This window comes from Plectropomus leopardus, chromosome 17 (genome assembly GCF_026936395.1).
Source record: "Plectropomus leopardus strain MGB_pleo_1.0 chromosome 17, ASM2693639v1, whole genome shotgun sequence".
Lineage (NCBI taxonomy): Eukaryota > Metazoa > Chordata > Actinopteri > Perciformes > Serranidae > Plectropomus > Plectropomus leopardus.
In genome coordinates, this window is record NC_142192.1 from 12,471,702 (window position 1) to 12,489,651 (window position 17,950).

The 17,950-nt window shown below is 39.8% G+C and overlaps 1 protein-coding gene across 2 annotated transcripts in view; it reads right to left on the reverse strand.

Annotated features, from left to right (window-relative positions):
* tinagl1 (tubulointerstitial nephritis antigen-like 1) overlaps nucleotides 1-17,950 on the reverse strand; it is a 49,628-nt gene that overhangs the window by 30,237 nt on the left and 1,441 nt on the right. The window contains exons 1-2 of one of the 2 annotated variants that reach the window (XM_042506140.2): nucleotides 5,571-5,728; nucleotides 729-1,039 (exon numbers count right to left, since the gene is read on the reverse strand). In XM_042506140.2, coding sequence (XP_042362074.1) covers nucleotides 729-1,032 — 304 coding nt within the window. In that variant the 5' untranslated portion in view covers nucleotides 1,033-1,039; nucleotides 5,571-5,728. Of the gene's footprint in view, nucleotides 1-728; nucleotides 1,040-5,570; nucleotides 5,729-17,950 lie in introns of those variants that run through there. The other variant, XM_088090440.1, reaches the window with a different exon arrangement.

Below are 17,950 nucleotides of genomic sequence, written 5' to 3' on the forward strand. Positions count from 1 at the left end.
AACAGTTTTGTCAGACTAATCAAATGTTTGTTTTTGTAAAAATAACTTTGGCCACAGGAACTGAAGTGCACCAATACACCAAAAATGTTCCACATGCTGAAACTTTTTTTTCAACTGTTATTAAAGAAGAAAAAAAAAAGAGTAACTTAGAAAAATGATCCTGGCTAATCCTTATTTTATACCCTGCAACTTTTTTTTCACTTTTTTTTTAAGGAACTTTAAAAAAAAAAAAAAAAAAAAGGATTATTCTGGCATTTTTTCCTTTCTGTTCTTAAGTCAAACACAGGAGACAAAAACAATTTAGATAAGACTTAGAAAATCAATTGCCACATTTTTCCCTTATTTGCCTCTCAGAGCTTCCACAGTAAACTGACTTTTTTTGGAGAGCAGGGGTTCTGGGTTGTTGTATGTTTTTTTTGTTATATTTAATTTCAGCCATCTCCTCTGAAATCTTTAAGAAAAATTGATCAAACATATCAAAAAGATTGCTCTAATGTTTTTACTTTCGTACAGTCCCTAAACTAAAGCATGTTTCTTTATTGTGAGTCTCAGAAAGCAGGTATGTAATTGTAATTCATTTTCAGGTACCATGCTGCTTCTGGCAGTGGGGTTCTGTGCTGCTCTCTGACTGAGCTTAACTTACTACGACAGCAAAACACACACCAGCAAAACTCACTAATGCACACTCACAAACACATTAACATGTTTGCCTGTGCACCCTTACTTACCTATGAAAGGTGGCTCCACACCGAGACAATGACCCCAGAAGTCGGGGCAGCAATCGGAGACAGTGCGGTTGCAGAACAGGTCGCAGTAGCAGATGGTGTCCAGGTAGGGCACCGTGCACAGATCATCTCTGCCTGGACAGCAGCCTCCTCTCCTCTGGCAGTAGGAGCCAAACGGGTCCCTGATGCCTCCAACATGGAGCGGACTGGCAAGTTCCCTCTTGGTCCTTCTAGACAGGATTCTGTCTGCAGTGATCTCTCCTACCACCAGGAGCAGCGCAGCCACCGTCAACAGGAAGAGCTTCATGATAAACCTGTTAAAGGAAGGGGACAGCAAAAAGGATATAAGATGTTTAGCTAAAAGTAATACTGTACAATCCATGCCCTTCTATAATCCTTAGTCTTGCAACATGATAAAGTGGAACAAAGTTTGTCAAAGTTGGCCTGCTTTGGCAGAGAAAAGATCTACACAGTCATTCTTCACACTCCACAGGAAGAGAGGTGAGGAGGTCGCACTGTGAGCAGCATAATTGGGGTATGACTGCTGCCAGCACACTATCCACCTCCTGCTGTGTAATTCACATACACACCGGCGCATATACACTCAGAAGCACACATGCACACACACAAAAGATAACATTTAAACAGAGTTGGCAGCAAACCTACATGATCCTCGGAGATCATCTGCTTATTTTTCCAACTTTCCCTTCGAGCATCCAAGACAAACAGCAGCTAAATATGAAAATGCACTCAACAAGAGCGTGATGAGAAAAAAGTGTGTGATAATAAAAGCACAGAGGTCTTTAAATATGTTGAAATATTTAGATTTGGGTCACTTCAGGTATCAGGGTGAAAGTTCTTTAGCTACCTTTTTTTTTTCAAAGGTTAATGTGATTTCCACATCTTAGTATATTTTTCCTTAATAAGTGCTGGTATGTAGTCCCTCTTGGTATTTTTGTTTGCTCTGCAGTGACGTGAATCCAGCTGCACTTGAGTCACGCTGTAATTAATTTTTTTACATTGTCTAATATGGACCTGCCTGTGCAGTTGCTGGTATGATGGAGGGGACGCTGTCATCTGCGATTAGCATGCTATGTCAGTCCCGGATATAAAGTAATGTCCTGCTGTCAAATCTGTCACCCTTGAGGAAATTGTCTGAGTGAACAGACACAGCCCATGTCCAGTATAAATGGACCTCAGAAACAATAACGTTTATCTACATGCCATACTGGGGGCATTGTAACGGGTCAGGCCGCAGGAAATCATAAACATACAGTAAATGTCTGTTTGACACAGTCACAGAAACTGATACAATCTCACTTGTGCTCCAGGTGATCACTTTGGTATCAACGGGCAGAATCAAGGAAAATAAAGGTGTTAATGGAGCTGAGTCCACATCATTTTACAAAGTGGTATTTTAAAGGGTGTCCTGATAGTGTTTCTGGGATGACTGGTATTGTGAATCTGTGTGTTATGATGGCACAATGTTCTGGTGACACCTACTGTAGCAGGAACTACCACAAATGTGGTTTTGAGTACTTTGGTAAGTGTTTATATGTCCATCTGTCTGTTTGCGGACTGAACCGTATTAACGTGATATCATCACAAATCTGCAAGATATACTGAAGACATTTTACAAATGTATAGTTAAGATCAAAATGAAGGTGGAGTTTGGAGATGGGTGCAGTTCAAGCAAGTGGACCAGAAAGGGGCAAGCAGTAACTCTAGGGCTTGAAAATGAACTTAAGTATTAATTGCCAAAAACTGCTGTTCATGGAATGACCACTTGAGGTTGGCTCCTGAAGTACGTCAATCACGACAGGCACTCCTATTAGGTTAAAGAGCCCAACTTCACTGTCAGTATAAACATGTTTACAGCCTGGTACAAAGAATGGTTTTTATCTCTATAGTTAAGAGTATATTTTAGAACAAAATTTTTATATAACTCAACTGTTAACATTTCATTAAGGTTTAAAGTTACGTACATTCAAAGTTTGGGCCCCTTGAGATCCACCCGCCACTCCTCCACAGCTCAGCTTTCTTGCCCAAATTTGGTCATTTTTGGCTCCAAAAAAGAAAATGGCAACAGCTGAAATGCCAAACTTGAGCCTTCAAAACAGCAGACCTCCAACCAATCAATTTCATCACAGTGGCTATGAGTTTCATACAGTCTATGGGAAGGTGCCATTGCTGCCTTACTTGCAGTGACGTCACCGCAAGATGGTCTCTAGTTTTATTTGTCAGTGACTTCAACACAAGAAGGTACATTTCCATATGGCTAAAGACACTGTCAGTGATACAGTTCCTTCATTGGTTTTAAAGGTCACAGTATTTTCTAGTATGAGTGTGTAACACCCTCAATGGCACAGCTTAGTGTGTGTGCTTGTGTGTGTGTGTGCTTGTATGTGTGTGTGTGTGCACTTGTGTGTATATGTGTGTGTGTGCAGTGTGTGTGTGTGTGTGTGTGTGTGTGTGTGTGTGTGCGTGCGTGCATGCAATCTCCAACTCTCACTCACAACAAAGGTCAAACAAGCTTCGATGTGTCTGGTTGTTTGTGTGGATGTGTGTGTGTGTGTGTGTGTGTGTGTGTGTGTGTGTATTGGTTTCAGGTTACTGAATGTGTGAGTCTGCATGGGGCCGGACAAAGACGAGGGGTTGGCCGCTGCTTACATAAATAGCATCATTAATTATCCAATCAGATCTCACAGCACAATGGACACTTTGCACATAAAGCGGGACTCCGGAAAAGATCTTTGCTGTCCTTTTTTCTGCATGACTGCATCTTTAGTTGAAACGTGCACACAGCCCACACACACACATACACACAGACAGGCATATGGCAGCATGGGATGGGCAGGTCTCCTCCTTTACACAAGTGTTTTGTTGTGGCAGACTGTGAGCAGCAGTGCAATAAAACACCCACCAGTCTGCTCATCGAGCCGCTGAGGCCTTCAGGTCAAACTGTCAGCTTGGAAAAAAAAACACAAGTGCTGATTGTAAGGCTGACAGATCTTTAATGAACAACTTCCCTACTAAGCAACTTAGTTTTACTAGAGTAACTTAAATAAATACTTCACCCCTGATATGACTTTGTTAATCAGTTATTCACCCTGTGCTACACTGAATTCATATGCCTCCCCGGTGAATGAAAAATTGAGAAAACTCTTGATAAACTGAAGTAAATGGGGTTTGTGTTTAATAACAGCAACACAATATCAACAAGTCCATTGAAAAAGCTTCCACAAAACTTGCACAGTATAATCCTACTCTCATTTATCCAGCTCAGAACTAAACCTTATTATTTAAAACTGCATAAAAAGCACAGCCGTACTACTGCGTGAGACTATTTTTTGCAGAAGTGTTTCAAGTATTTAAATTTTAGCAAAAATGCATTTTTTTTAAGAAATGGCATATAACTGGATAAATGAGATTTGGATTATAATGCATGGGTGGTGTGAGAGATGGTGAACAGATGTTTCGAAAGTAGATTTGCTCTCATTAAACATGCATCCCCTCCCTAAGTTTTCTGCAATTTCGGATTCTTCATTTACCATGGAGACGTGCGAGAGAAACAGCTTTATTCACAAATTCAACACAACATGTGGTGAGCAATTGGCATACAAATGTTCATTTGGGGGTTGAAGTTTTCCTAAAAAAAATAATATGAATCACTGTTATTCTAACAGTAGCTTCCATATATAAAATATTAGATTAAAATATTGTGGTTGATGCAGTTCTCAGCTGAAGCGAGACATTTAAGTGATGAGTACATACTCTCAGCTCCTGCTGGTCTTATGAAACAAAGATTTAAAAGAGTGTCACAAAAGCAGCCATATGGCCCATCAGTGCTCCAGACAGCTGTAGCCAAGCTACTGATCCCACACTGCTGCCACAGGACAGATGAACCCTCAGGAAGGGCAACACACACACACACACAGACACGCACACACACACACACATAATGTACATACAGTGTCTCAGCTGGACCTTCATCACAGCTTCAGGACCATGTTCACAACTAAAATGTGCTTGATCTCCATAAACTAATGCGCAGACACAATAAAAAAAAAATTATATGACATATTTCAACAGCATGAGGAACATTTCAATATGCACCGTCACCTGTATTGTAGTGTAGGCAGACATATCTGAGACAGAAACCATTTAATGTCCCCAGTCTGCACTTATCCAACGACCCAACTCTGTCACTTTGCGCTGAACTTTGAGATATCACTGCTACAGATAATTCAGGCATCTTGGCTCAGTATATCTGTAGAAAAGCTCTTTCAGCTCCAGTTCCCTCTGTGTCACACAGTCCTTGACGATGACCTGTGCGGCTCTATTTTTAAAACACACACCGGGTCAAGGAGAACAGAGAGCATTTATAATACAGTGCAGGTGTCTAATGAGGCCTGCAGCACAACAGGTGAGTGACGGGATAACTGGTCTTTATCTGTCTGAATTACACAAGACGAGCCACCATAAACTCACTGGACTCAGTCACCCCTTAAAAAAAAATCTCACCAGTCATGCACTCATATTCTTGAAAGTATTGACAACTTGAATATTGTGTCCTAAAAGCACACACCCAGAAGGTAAATATGTCGTAACAGTAAAGACTTGAGTAACTCACAGTAAGTTTTATGGCTTTGTCTAAATAAAGCACAAGAATTAGCTCTAATCGCAGAGAAATAAAGATTAGCAAACATAAATCAGAAAGTTTAAAAGTTTCCATAAATCAGAGTTATTTAAGGTAGCATGAGCACACTGTGACGTTCAGCCTGCACCTGCTTGGAGTCTGGCGTCGCGGAAGGCTGCTATTGAAAAGTAAAGAAACTTTATTACCTTGAGTTGAGAGAGAAATCCTGGTTTTGTAATCCGATTTAAAATATTAAAAAAAGAGAGCTTTGCTGATGTGTTGCTTAGGAAGTCATCCACAGGTGGAGAGGTAAAAAAAGTCCCTTGTCTCTGTTCCTCACTGTCTCACTGGATCTGCTCTGTCTGACTCTGTCTTCTCTATATACAGGCAGTAAGACGGCTAACCACTCCCCCCGACTCCCTTCACTCTCTGCCCTGTCCCCTGCTTCACTGCCTCCTGCTCAAATCTGTGCTCTCTCTCTCTCTCTCACTCTCTCTCTCTCACACACACACACACACATGCACACACATGCACACACACACACACAAGCTTCCTCTTTTGCTATCTCTTCATGCTTTTCCTCTCTGTATCTGACTGAAGCTGGAGGTGAAATAGTTTACATTCATCTGTATTGACTTTGCTTCTTCTCTCGCTAACAGCAGCAGTTTCCCTTCCACTGTCTGTGGCTTTTTCCTCCGCAGGGTCACATCAACTTGTCCCTCTGTGGCAGACACAGTGGTGGTTAGTACTGACCTCCTGTTCACCATCTAGTGGTCACAGGTTGCATATCTTCACCTCAGGCAGCCAGGAAATTATTATGGGATAGCCAGGGGAAGACCTCCCAGCTTTTAGAAACAAACTGGCCCCTGGAGGTGAAGTTTTGGCAGGTGTTTCAGGGAGGCCAAATCCTCTGAATGTACAAAATACAAATATCACGGATGTTTCCTTTCTGCATAATCCACGTGTCTTCTATGTGTTTCAAAGTCAAAGTCAAAGTCAAAGTCAGCTTTATTGTCAATTCTACAGTATGTACAAGACAAACAGAGGATTGAAATTGCGTTACTCTCAACTCTCTGTGACAGAGAGTAGACATAAATATATATATATTAAAAAGAGATAAATAAAAAAAAAAAAACTGTACAATACAAACAATGACACATTAAAATCTATCATTTGCCCAGATGTTGTAACATTTCCTTCTTTCCAGCCTGCATAGATTTGGTCCAGTGAATCAATAAAAGACACAATTTTCCTTTTTACATTTTAACAAGTCAGTGAATTTCAAGGCCTTTGCTAATTAATATCCAATAATTAATAATGAACCATCTCATGCATTTATGATTCATTCTGCTGAAAATATGGCCTATTTAGACTACAAAAAACCCGACATCACAGCAACAAACAAGTAACACATAGCAGAAAAAATATCAATATGTAAAAGAAGACCAAAAAAATCAAAATAAGAAAAACCCGTAGACCAATAGATTCAAGATGAATGACAAATGTCTTTCAGTGTGACCTAAAAGCTGACATCTAATCAATTTCCACTGTTATTGCTCAAAATGATTTTCTTGAGCTTTTTTACATTTTTCTGGCAAAGAATACTGAGTCTGTGTTTAGGAGACAGACATAGTGGTCCTCAAGGACACAGCTGTACCATACACCCCCCCCCATGGTTTGATCAATAAGCTAAAGGCTGAATCAATAACTGCAAAACAGTGTAGGCTGATGGGGAGGACCAGGCTCCACAAAAACCTTTGCAGGACAAAAGAGAACATTGCCCACACAAAAGTAGGCCTATTTAAATGTGTGCACATTCAATTTGCTCAGCATAATTAGCACTTATAGAACATTAGCAGGAAATGGGCAGTGTCCTGTAACAGGTCAGCCCTGCTCTCGATAATTAGCACCAGCCAATACTCATGATAGGTGGCCCAATGGTTTCCAAAAAAGAAAATGTGAAATAGGTGACACGAATAAATAAAAGTCAAAAGTTGACAAAACACACACAATACCAACAGAGGCACCCTAGAGGGAAATGTTTCTGCTTACAGTAATTCTTTGTCTCTGACAAATTAATCAGTATATCTCATCCTTGCTAAATTCAGCTCCTGAGAGATCTTTAAAAGCTCTTTTTTCTCACTCACTGCGGCAATCTTTATTTGTCTGAAATAATCAGCTCTTGAAATAACAATATGATTCAAAAGAAGACTTGAACAAGTCTCAATTCTGTCTATTTTATCTTAAGCACAGCAAAAAAAACCTCCTGTTTTTTTATGCTCCTTTGTGGTGGAGATACAGATCTGAATTTAGTAATCACTATTTAAGAAGCTGATTTATGTCTAAGAAAGAAAGAAAATACTTTTTCTGGGTATCAAAATTTTCCTCTGGGCCATCACGCAGAGCATTCAAAGACACATACCTCTGCTTTTTATCGAGATACAGCACACACGCCTGTATATGGTTACATACAACTAACAGACAAGCAGCAAAATGGGATTCAAAAAATCCACATAAACTGCTTGATGCCACATACTGCAGCCTGGCTACAACAACTTATATTACATATAGCATTTTGAAAAATGACTTCCAATTTGTAAAATAACATGGGGTGCACTAGGATTTTAGACAAAAGTGGCTTTTTACAAATTTTCTGATGCAAAAACATTTTGTAAAAACTGATCATGGTATTAAATTATTTCTTATTAATTATTAATAATAATTGCTTATTATTATTTGCAAATGTGCAGTTTCTCTAATTGACATGACATATAAAAAGCTCGCAGACAGTTTCGGTCACTAAGTTGAGCAAAGATGAGACAGCTCTGAGCAACAGGTTCGCTTTTCAAACAGCGCTATAATTATGGCTTTAACGTCTCTTACTCAACCTCCTGAAGAAAGGTGCTCTGAGCTAAGTTTACAGAGTTTTACTGTCACCACCTTCCCAATCATTCTCACAGGTATAAGTGTACATGCTGTTTACCATGCAGTCATTAAGCTGTACTGACATGTAAAGAATGCTATTTTGCACAAATACTGGCAGCAAGTGACTCATGTGTAGAAGAATATGGCCCTGATGCTTCAGTGACGGTAAATGCACAGAGGTTGATTGTACACATCTGTAGGAGAAGGTGTGTGTGTGTGTGTGTGTGTGTGTGTGAGGACCCTCAGATAAGACCCCTGAATCAGAAGATGAAGTCACCGGACAAGGGAGTGTGTGTGAATCATTTCCAATTCATCAGCAAAGTCAAGGAGAGTGATTCACTTTAGATGCCTGTTAGAAATATGTTTCACAAGAAGTGTAGGCGGCGTGTCGTAAGACTCGTGTACATTTGATATGTACACACACAAGCCCGACCCACCCTGTGGTGACTCAGGCCTTAACAAGCCCTCCAGATGTTTAATGTGACACTGTATTCTTCAGAGCAGCAGTACAGGGGAAACAGATATCAGACCAGCAGTGCTTCTGTTTGTGAGGTCATTTCCCCGAAAATAGACTGAACTGTGGAGGCTGAGGACACACATGGTAACAATAGAGCCTATACATACACAGAGAACCCAGCGGACGCACTTCTAGCAAGACACTCGCACAAAAAAGCAATTGTGTGCACTTACAGATGTATTTGTATCAATGGACTTTAAATGTGTTTAACCCTTTCAAACCTAGGCAAATTGTCTTGATATCTTAAAAAAAAAACATGGGAACATGGGGCAATGAGCAACTTGAGAAGAAATGACCCATAAATTAGCAAGAAATTTGTAAAAAGTACAAGAAAATTACCTAGAAATTAGCACAAAACAATAACAAAACATACAAAACAAACAAACAAAATGATGGGGAAGTAAAAGAAAAAGACAAAAAATCAGGAATCAATCAATATTTTTTAGAATATAATTATGATAATTACAAATGTATTTATTTGCATCTTTCCCTGGGTTTAATTTTTTTTTTAATCTACTACATTCTTGCAATAGGTGGGACATCTCATGCCAAGTTTCCCTTTTCCCCATGTTTCTGAACAAAATCAAACCAATTTGCTCAGGGCTCGAAGGTTCAAATACTCGTGGAAGGTGTCTGAACGCAGTACAAGAAAAGTGATGTTGAGGTTTCAAAGAGAAATAAGGAAACTTCAGGAAGAATAATCTAGCACTGAGATTGGGCTTGACAGACACATGGCATGGGCCAAACACACACACACACACACACACACACACACGCACACACGCACACACGCACACACACACACACACACACACACACACACACACACACATCCTGAGGAACAATCCCTCTCTTTCTCCCAATTGCATCACAGTCCTCCCCTAACGCTAAGCAGCGAGGCTGGGAATCCCAGCTGTACCGTGTCAGGGTGGAGGTCTCCTCTGACCCCACGGAGGAGTGGACACATGTCCATCTCCTGCTCTCTGGTGTATTTCCTTTTCCAGGAACACGCTGGATGACTGCAGCTGATAGTAAACAAGGATGGGCGTGCTGGCGGCGCACACGAGGACCGAGTGCTGAGTGCATCAACAATCTTTCTAGAGCCGGTGTGTGGAAACACACCCACATGTTGGTGTTGATGAGAAGCACAGACGTTTGGGAGACGATCTGATTTTTCATTGTACTGTTTGTTCTCTCGTTCCTGCAGCTGGAGTTATGGCACTTTATAGTCTTGTTTTTGAGAGATGTTGATGTACTTAGAACATCGCCTACTAGGCTGCATGTCTCAAACAAAACATAATTAATATTGTAATTATAATTATAGTTTTCTTTACATTTTCCTCATTTTTATCATTATTTTCTCATACTTTTCTCTCTGTTTTTTCAAGTCTATTTTCTTTCCCTTATTTTGCAATTTGCAAGACATCTCTTGCCAAGTTACTCATTTCCTTTTTAGCCATTTTTTTTTAAAAATCAAAGCAATTTGCTCAGGTTTCAAAGGTTTAAATTCATGTGAAAGGCATTGCAGCACAAGAAAACCAACAATGTTCCAGGTTTCAGAGGGTATAGAATGTGAGATACATCTATACTGGTTCTCTGTTTCTCTATAATCCTCTTGTTCACGTCAGTTTCAGTTTCAAATTCCTTCTCATGGTGAGTAAAACAGGTTCAATTCTGTGAGAGGATTTACATTTCCTTTTGTTCTGCATGTCTCCAAGACACCACACCTGTCACACAGTCAGTATTGCAAAGGATGGCAAAAAGGACTACCTTTATTAAAGGGACATTTCATCCCAAAATCAAAAATAGAATGAGCCACTGCATAACGACAGCCTCTTGTTCAGCAGCTAACATTGCGTATAGCTCCAGACAATTCCCTTTTTCACACTTTCTATCAGTCAAACACATTCACCATCATGTGATGAATAGATGGATTGCTCATCGTGCTGCAGGATGTAAAGTGCAGAAAAGGTCAGCCAGTCTGTCACCTTCCTCACAAGCCAGATTCATATCGACTGCAAAACCACAGACTTGCACATTGATTATTGCTGACTGAAGAGTGACAGATTCTGAATCACCGTCATAGGAAAAACTGAATCGCTAAAAACCTTCAAACTTCATTCAAGTCAGCAAAATTAAAAGCAAGTTCTGCTTGATAAGAGTCATGAATGACAAGCTCAGCAGTTAATATACAGTATGTGTAAGTCAGAGTCATGTTCCTTTATGCTAAAATCACTAGTTATAATTGAGAATGAGCCTTAAAACACAAAAAAAAGAAAGTAAAACAAATTGAAAACAATTAAATGGCCTTGAAAGGTGTTTCAAAATTACAATAATTCTGCAGTATAATTTAAAATTTGCAATAACAATAATTAGAAATATGGAAATATATGTCTGTTTTCCTATGTTTTTGAAAGAAACTCAGGGGTTTGAACACAATCCCCCACACAAAAGGCATCTTAAAGCAGAACAAGAAAAGTGATGTTGCTCCAGGTTTCAAAGGGTTAACATATAAACATTTACTGACAGTAATGTTATTCCTTCATTATAAAATAAAAGTGTCATTTCAGCCCTTATAGTCAACACCATGCCTAAGCTTTCCTAAAACACTTAAAACATACAGGAAAGCACACACACACACACACACACACACACACACACACACACACACACAGCATTTAAATAATTGATAAACTCTCTCTCTTCAAGCTCTGTCTCCTTTATCACCAGTCCAATCTGAAACCATTAAACAATCACTATAAATCCATCCAGTCAGATCTTTCTTGATATTTTATCACTTTAAATTAAATGGTACGATCACTCATTATGAAACAAAATCAGTGCCTTGAGGTTCCTCTTCATCTTATATAGTGAAGACCTCCAACACTCAGAAGTTACTGTATGCGGCATGCAGGGGCTTGCTGTTTTGATTCTTCTGTATTTTTCAGCTGCACAAACACGTCTGGTGAGAGGTGTTTCCATCGCAGTGCTAAACTACTACAGATCGGTTGTACAAACTATGTTAAAATCACCACAGCTTATGTAAAAACAACAGCAATCAACTAAGAGACTCATTTGGGGGACAAGATTCTTTGACTTCCAAAGGGAGGAAATGTAACATTGGACAGTTAAGGAAACACTTGTATGAGGATCTGGCCAGATTTGAGATGTGTGTGTCCCTTGGGAAAAGAGAGAAAAAGCACCTCATGGACTCTCCCTCCAACACACACCCTCTCCCTCTCCTATGATGTCATCACTTCACTTTAAACAAAAAGACAAGGGGAGGCATCAGGTGGTGCTTCTTCTACCAAACATCCTTCCATCCCCACAGGACTCAAGATATGGTGGTCTTAACACCCTCGCTCAATACCTGTCAACCCAGTACTCATCCACCCATCCATCCGTTCACTGAAGGCACTCATCTCTCCTTATGGGGATTACACACACACACCAGGCCTGTTATTTAAAGGAGAAGTTTGGAGGATTTAGTGGCATCTACAGGCGAGTGTTGCAGAATGTAACTAGCCGAAATTTCTCTCATGTGCCAAGCATGAACTCATGGTTAGGATTGCTTCAGTGTTCATCGTTCAGGCCCATTATCACTCTGAATTAGTGAAATAGCAGCACTTCCTCAGTGCTTTTGGTGTAAATTCGCAACACCATCAATCGGTGCATGATTGAAACGATCGACTGGTGAGGACTGAAATAATATGAGAGGCGTAAGGACACCTATAGAGTCTGGTGTTCGCTTCCTGTCTAAATGTGATGGGGGGTTTTGCCTCCTTCCCCTAACCCTAACCATCTGTACCAGCATGTGAGTTTGTTGACATCCCGACGTTGGTTGCCATTGTTGCCTAAACAAAACCACATGCCGCATAAACCCACCATGAGCTTGTGTTGATATCAAGGTAGCAGCAATTTGTAAACAGCAGACGCAGAAGGATACCTAAAACATAATATGTAGACGCGGACATCTGCTGCAAAGCATGAAAAAGTCTTCACCAGAGGCCAAATTATCTGCAGCAGTCTCTCCCTCTCAACACAAACAAACCTTTAAAAAAGAATTTAAAATCTTTGACGTCATTACGACGTAAAGTCTACGAGCTGAGCGGAAACTCGCATGAGGGGCCAGCAGGGAAAACACTACTGCACATATTCACAGGGCCACATATCACAGAAGTAAACAAGAGTTTCAGAACCATTGCAATAAATATGTGCCGTCTTGTCATCCGGTATTCTTTTTTTATTCTACAGCTGTGATGTAAACAGATTATTCTCAGGTAACAAAAACACAACAATTACTTTCAGGTGATCACACATTGAAGAAAACATACTTATTATATTTCACCTCTGCTAATTTATTCTCCCAAATCCTAAACACTGGACCTTTTGGACTGCAATGTTTTGCAGCAAAATCAATTACTCTCAACAGAATCACCAAGATCTGTGTCAGTCTTCACAATTTGTCAGTGTCTAGTTCAACTTTGATGAACTTTGACCCACAAATTCACATGATTGACCACTGCTGTCTCAAAAAAAATTCACATAGAACATAAAATGCTGTTCACAAAATGCTATTGGCAACAAAAGAGTTCAAGAATGTTGTCATGTCATGTTGTTAAAAATGCTGAGTCACTTTTTAAATGTGTGCCTTGTTCCAGACATACTGTCCTAATAAGTGATAAGCAGTGTGACTCATTGCAGCGTGACTCATATGCAGCTTGATTTCTTCAAAGTTATCTTTTCCACTAATAAAGCGGAGGCAGGTTTGGACCTAAAGAAGGAGTTTTGTTTTGTTTGGAGCAGACTGGAGTTCAGAGGGCCAACGGTAAGGCTCAGGGGACGGCAGCATCTCTCCTGTGTTTATCATCTGTTTATCCTGTCAGACTCGCACAACTGTTACATAAGCTGATCCACAGAGGGGTTCATGACTGAGGAAACATCTTGTGGTTTTAAAAAATTTGATTTGTTTATGCTTGTAAATTGAGCATTTTTTAAATGGCTTGCTCAGTGTTACTTTCGGTCAATATGAGATCAGAAAGATGTTTTCGTAGTAAGTGTGGATATGGGTGAATGGATTTCTGAATTAACTACAACTCTGCCCTGAGAGAAAATGACATATGCTTTCAGGGGTAACCAATCACTCTTTTACAACATCTGGGGTCCCTTCATGTGTCATCTAGAGAGGACAGACAGACCACATGATGGAGGGACTGGGGGACATACCGTAATTTAGCCTCCGCAATACCCAAACCTGTCTTAGTGTAATTGGCACTTAAATTGAAATGTTTCACTTGAACATGATCCTCAACCTACAATTTTGTATTTAATTGATTTATTTTCCTTTCTTCATTTATTTTTTTCATTTATTTATTATTTTCATTCAATTTATTTATTCGGGGTAGGTGTGGATTTCATGCGTGTTAATCTTCAGTCATTGTACTGACATTTTGTTCGTATGTCGAGTTTTTTGTTTTTCTTTGTCTGGTTATTTGGTTTATTTGTGCATACATATACACATGTACTGGTGTACTTTGTTATTTGTTTTTCCTAAAATCAATTAAGACATTGTTGTAAAAACGAAAAAAAGACAGAAAAGAAAGATATTCTCTAGTAATTTGATCTCTGCTTTCCCCCACTCGTTTCTTATTCTAGCAAGTTTACAATTTATTCTCTGGCCTCACTGGTTTGTGTTCTTAAACAATGAGACTCATTGACTACAGGAAGTGTGTGCGAGTGCATTAAATAAGCAAAGAGACACATGCATGACCGGGGTGTATGTGTCGCTGCGGAGCCCTGCGTTGGGTCCCTGGCAGCAGACTGTATGAGCAGACCCCTTGTTGTTTACCAGTCAGTGTCACAGGAGCGAGATTGTCTCCCTCAGAGGCGACAACAGGCTGGCAAGGACTTGAGATTACATTCCTGGACGCCTGCGGCAAATCCAGCATCATGTTCTATGTCGAGGCAGCCGTACGCGCACAGTTACCACGGAGACCAGGACAGAATAGGGCCAAACAGAAGTGTTGAGAAGCCGGACGAGGAGAGCGTTTGGGCTGTCTCACAAATGTCAAGTGGCCGAAAGAGTCCTTGGTTCAGAGCCTATTGATATACATGGAAAGTGTTGCTCATATGAGATGAACTTTATGTAAAATGCAGTTTCGTCACATTTGGAAAAATGGAAACTATTGACAGTTTCACGTTAACAAACTAGAGACCTTCATCATCTATTCATCTCTCGCTTCATCGGGAGACATATGACGTTCACTCAGCAGATGCTTTCATGCTTTCAAAGTGACTTAAATATTTCGATTTAACCCTTTGAAACCTATAAAATATGGGGAGAAGGAAACGAGCAACTTAACAAGACATGGCCCAAAACTTACAAAAGAAATTTGTAAACTGCTTTGTTTACTGCTGTATCCATTTAGATAGCTGATATGATTTGCATGTTATTTTATTTATGCTGCTTTGTTTCCAGAAATTATGGGATAGTTACTTATTTTCATCTACCTACCAATTGTATATCTCCCTGATCTTGTGATGACTGGAAACTGGAAGCAAATGCTGAATCCAGTTTTTCACCACACTGAAAGACTTAACTGAAAGAACAAATGATATGTACTGTGCACTAACAAACAGTAACAAACAATTAAGAAATGTAAGAACTCAATGGCTACAAATAACAACCATATCTTTTTGACACAAAGTTTGTTTCGATCTCTCGCCCTCTTGACTTTAGACATTTATTTGCTTTCCTCACTCCCATTTCTCTTCTTGTGCGCTGAGCTGAGCTGAGCTGCCAAATCAGGGTGACTTTACTCACCGACGAGCTCTGCCATCTCTGACACTAATTCAACATGCTGAATCCTCCGAAAAAAAAGCCAACAATGTGCTAACGGTGCAGACACACCGCCACACCTGGGGAAAACAGACACTGAACGACAGCCTGACACTGACCAACGAACAGCCAGCCGTCGGCTTGGTGTGTCAGGGCTCTTATAGCCGTGCAGTCTTGCCCTCGCAGACTTGACGTGCTGACAGTGAACATGTGACCAATGAGGTCAACAAGGACAGTGGGATATAGCCACAGCGTTTTTCTGAGCGTATTGATCTCAGTGGGTACTGCTACATTATATAGCTACAGAAAATCTTCATGATAAAGAGAAGAGAGAGCTTTATTGTTGTCATTGTTGAATGTGACTTTTTTTTTTTGGCCTTAAAAAAATACAAACATAAATGGTGCTGATCTCCAAGATAAAAAAAAATAAATGTATTGAGAGAAACACTGGTAAGACGAAGAATATATCTGTGTTTTTGTATTCCTGGAACCCTTTAAACGGCAGTTAGTCCAAATCCATTAATCAGACACTACATGTAATGGTCCTGACCTCTGACCCTTGTAGAGCTGAAACCTTTTTGTCTGTAAAACCACAACACTAATCCTGCACATCAGCACTGATCCCCAAAGACCATCACTCCCTGACAGCACCTGTTCTCCATCAATAGATTTTACGGCGAGTTTCTGGCCGCATAAGGTTAAGAGGCACAGTGTGGCGAGGAGACGCAGAGCAGACAGGCTCACAGATATTATCAAACACAGCCTCATCTTATCTGTATTTACCTGCGGCCCCATCCCACTCCAGCTCCATCTCCATCCTCTGTCCTCCTCTCCCCCTCCTCCCAACTTCCTCCTCCTCAGCGTGTCCCTGCACGATGCCTCTTGGATTCCCAGAATACCTTAGATACATTATCACACAGCCAAAATAAAAGAAGAGCGTGCTCGGAGGAAGACATAACAACATAGCTTTGATTTCTGATGTTAATATTTTTTGTGTCTTGTGCGTCCTGTATTTGCATAATACATGCACTCACTGTAAGCTGGGGTTTGTACAAGGTCCGAAGATAAATCCGAGGGGTAACTAATCATTACAGGGCCAAGACAGAGAAAAAATAAACATCTGCCATACCAAATTAGATTTTTTTATTCTTTATTAAATACCATATATATATATTATATAATTTTTTGTGTAATCTTAGATAGTTCCTCCCACTAAAAATCCTACAAATAAAAAAAAATTTCAGTGCTCCCAACTCATCTGCATAATATGTCCATAACACCATAACATTGCTATATTTTAAAAGGTCACAAGCTGAAGGAGGTTTGAACAGCTGTTTTAATTCTCAAGCAATCTGGAAGGAATATTCTCAATAAATTAATAATAATAATACCTGAATAATTTAACGTGTTTACTTTTTTAAAGACTGTGACAAAGTTCTTAAAATTTCAGTGTTTCAAGTAACATGAAACTGCTGTACTCTGATGATTTTACCAGTTTAAAATCACAGAGTCCATTTGTTTTGGAGAAGAGACCTTTGCAGACAATACAGCGCCTAGTAAAAACCTCCCGAACGTCTGGATCAAAAACAAGTTGAGCACACACTCAGTTATCAAAGACAATATTTTAGCTCACGTTGCAGGTGCTTGGTGAACGGCCCTGCTGCAATGTGCCAAACAGTGTAGATAAAAAGACATTTGCATAGTCAAACTGCTTTATTTATTCTTTTCACCAGTTTTAATCACCGCCTCTGTTGGTTTTAAAGACGAACACCAAACAGTTAACAGTGAAGGAATTCTATTTAAGAAAAGCTTTTGCTGGTTGTAATCTGCAATCCTCATAAATAAATAAATGTTACACACTGCTCCTTTAAACTCATCAACCAGTGCATCACTGGTGGCCTTCGCCCAGGGACTACAGGAGGAAATTAGCTTTTAGCCACATCTGCTGCAATATAGTATGTAGTATACACTGTCGTCATTAAACAAACAATAATGATAACTCAAACTTTAAACACTGTAAAGAATCAAATATGCCGAGATGTCAGAACAATTTAAAATCAAGGTATATCAAATATAAGGTCATATCAAATACAAAATAAAACAAGTGTGTGCATGACACACACAAATAAAAACAAAAACGCTTAAAACACTCTTAAATTTTAAGAAAAGCTTTTGCAAAATAGATATTCTCTCATCCCATAAAAGCAAATATTTCGATTGGAAAGGTTGTCATCACCAAGCAAAACGCAAACACAGCAACGCCTTCCTGCGGAATTAGGTTAAATATGTTTGGGTCTAAACATTGA